General features: G+C 44.9%; 1 protein-coding gene across 1 annotated transcript in view; it reads right to left on the bottom strand.

Moving 5' to 3' along the window:
• Nucleotides 1-2,792, bottom strand: part of LOC103397228 (glutamate receptor ionotropic, delta-2-like) — a 248,451-nt gene extending 245,659 nt beyond the window's left edge. Inside the window, exon 1 of the mRNA XM_008335445.3 lies at nucleotides 1,361-2,792. Coding sequence (XP_008333667.1) covers nucleotides 1,361-1,448 — 88 coding nt within the window. The 5' untranslated portion in view covers nucleotides 1,449-2,792. The remainder of the gene's footprint in view (nucleotides 1-1,360) is intronic.
• Nucleotides 2,793-2,808: the final 16 nt, after the last annotated feature.

Raw genomic sequence — 2,808 nt, forward strand, 5'->3', positions numbered from 1 at the left:
CTTGTCCTGGCAAGAGTCACATTGTGTTTTGTCTTAAGTTGGGGGACCAGGACATAGTCGACAACCCTTCATCTTTGACAACACGATTTAGGATTAGGATATTCAAGCAGCTATTGCGGTTTTGAAACACTCTGCTGATGAAGACACTGTCCGTGAGAAGATGAAAGCTACCTTCACTTATTGCCAAGAAATGGTCAATGAGGAAAGCAGAGGTCTTTTTGGTTTTCCCACATTTTCTGGACACACCAGGACTTGTACAACATCTTAATTCAATTATTTCATGGCAATTTCCAGTATAGCCACAGTGCAGCATCTCTCATTGTTACTCTTTGTTTGCATGTGTCTGTGTTACAGATTGAGCAAGATTTCAGACTTCTATTTGGAAAGACCATTGCCAACAAATTCTTGGAGAAGTGGCCAACTTCTTTCAAAGCTAAAGTAATAAAGGAAAGTCATGGACTTGATTTGATGCGCAATGCAGAGTCAGTGGCTGTAGTTGAGAATGGTACGACATTGTTTACTTGATATTTCTGGTTGCACACGTGTGCAGTGCCCTTTTTGGTAATGGTTCAACTTCTCAAATTAATGTGCTGTGATGTTAACACATTTTTGGTTTACATAACTCTATCTGTAGGCTCTCTCCCCTATCTAAAGCCAAAGGCGCTTCAACATCGCTCCCTAATGTCGACATCACACTCAACACAACACTGCTACACTTTGCCAGTGGTGGTGGAAGGCAGAAACGACTATATGGCGTTTTTAAATGCATTTTTCTTTACATTAATCTCACACACAGTACACTTTGCCAGTGGTGGTGGAAGGCAGAAACGACTATATGGCGTAACCCGATGGGGGCATTATACCCGATGGGGGAAATGTTACAGTAAAATTCAGGGAAAAAATCCTGCCGACATTACCTTTAACCACCTGTTGTTGTTTTTTTTCACATGCTTTGCACTTAGACCTCTAAAGATTAATGGGATTTTAGTGTAACGTTAGGCTCTGTTTAACGTCTTTGTATTTTATATTTCCTACATACTGTGGACTGACATTATTGATATGATATAAAACAAAAGGAAAGAAAATTTCTACGGGGATAAATTATACATGACAGATGTTCATTTCTAAAGTTGAAATCAAACTTCACTTTAAAACGCTTCGTTTCCTTTTTGTGCTCTGCCTTTAAAACGTGATACAGCGATAGCGTCTTTGGTCCTTGCATCAGGCGGTCAGAGAAGGAGTCAGCGTTGCCATGATATAAGCTGCGGCTGAGCTCTATAATCAGTGTTCTCAGAGACGCACACAGACTCTTATTGTGCCCGAAAATTATAGCATAGGAGGCTGAAGCGCAGTAACTCACCGATGTGGATGACTGAATCCGACAGCACAGACTTCCACTGCTGGCTCCAAAATACGACAACAAGCAGCATGACCAAGAGAACATTCATGGTGTCCAAATATTATTTCCCCCAAAATATGAAAAGCAAGGCTCTGCGAGTCAGAGCGGCCAGAGTTACAAATCCTAGAAACCGGATCTTCTGTTTCTAGTCCATCAGTGGGGCGGTGAAGTAAAATTCCTTGTAATCTGCGCCTCTGTAGTGTGATCTTCACCTGACAGTGGTCTGTGGATGGAATTCAGCAGAGATCCCCGGGAAGACGCGCATACCGGTACCCTGTTGAAATTTGTGCCAACATTAAATACCGTGTACGAGCAGACAACAACCCGCATCCAAACGCCGACGCGTCAGGGCAAGCTGTGGAGCCGTAGAATCATTTAAAGAAATACAACTGTAGCCATTCGACAACGCCAATGGAAACCTTGTTATCTTTAAAAGCAGGTCTTGTTGTATGACCCAAAAAAGAAATCCCAGGCTGTCAGACCTGGCGACGCAGTTTCCCTCCTGCACCAATCACCAAATCACCTGCAGCAGCTGCGGGATCCTCAGCGGAGCAAAGCAACGACAAAACTTCAATTTTCCCTCTTTATTTTTCCTAAACTTGACCGCTCTTTGACAAGAACCATCGTCACAGACAAGTGTTAGAAGAGGAATAAATGCCACGTGATGAAAGCCCTGTCAAATGGCACAGCATGGTACAGGAGAGCTCCACAGACACTCGTCCTTTCTGTGTTGGGATAGGGAAGAAATGTGAGGCAGGCTGTCTGGAAAAAAACCCCAAGATGCGCGTAACGACACTCCGAGGTCCGCACTCCGTCTGCGGGCACTCGCGTCAGCCTCGGCGTTGAGGAGGTACCGCGTGCGTGTGGGTGAGAGAGAGGAGAGGGAGAGATAGGGAGGAGACCCAGGAGGGCGGAAAAAGGAGAGGGGCAGCAACTCTGAAGCTGCAGCAGTTGCCAGCCAAGAGGTTCATCCACCGTCTGGAATTACCTACGAGAAGAAGAGATGAGTTCTGGCTCCGGGGCAGGGAGGGGAGGGGGGTTGTGGGATGTACAACAGGGAGGGAGATGAAGGGATTCATCCAACTTCAGCTTTGCAACTGGCGCATCACACTCTCGTTTCTACAAGAGCTGGTGATCAGGTGCCAATTAGGGAAGGTTATCTGGTTGTTCTCTATCTGAGTTGATTCTCATCGTTTGATGTTTTCATCTGCCATAGTTTTCATGTTAATTATCATTCAATTTTACAAATGTGTAAACAGACAAGTATACATGTAACCGGTGTAGCCTCTGCGTTGTGTTTAATGAAAGCCGTCGTGCTGCTGTCACCAACGCTTTATTGATCTGACGGAATTCACATAGAAGAAAACAAATTTTCCTCCTGGACACCACCCGAGCCCCTACAAAGTGCA

This window comes from Cynoglossus semilaevis, chromosome W (assembly GCF_000523025.1).
Source record: "Cynoglossus semilaevis isolate Cse_v1.0 chromosome W, Cse_v1.0, whole genome shotgun sequence".
Taxonomy (NCBI): Eukaryota; Metazoa; Chordata; class Actinopteri; order Pleuronectiformes; family Cynoglossidae; genus Cynoglossus; species Cynoglossus semilaevis.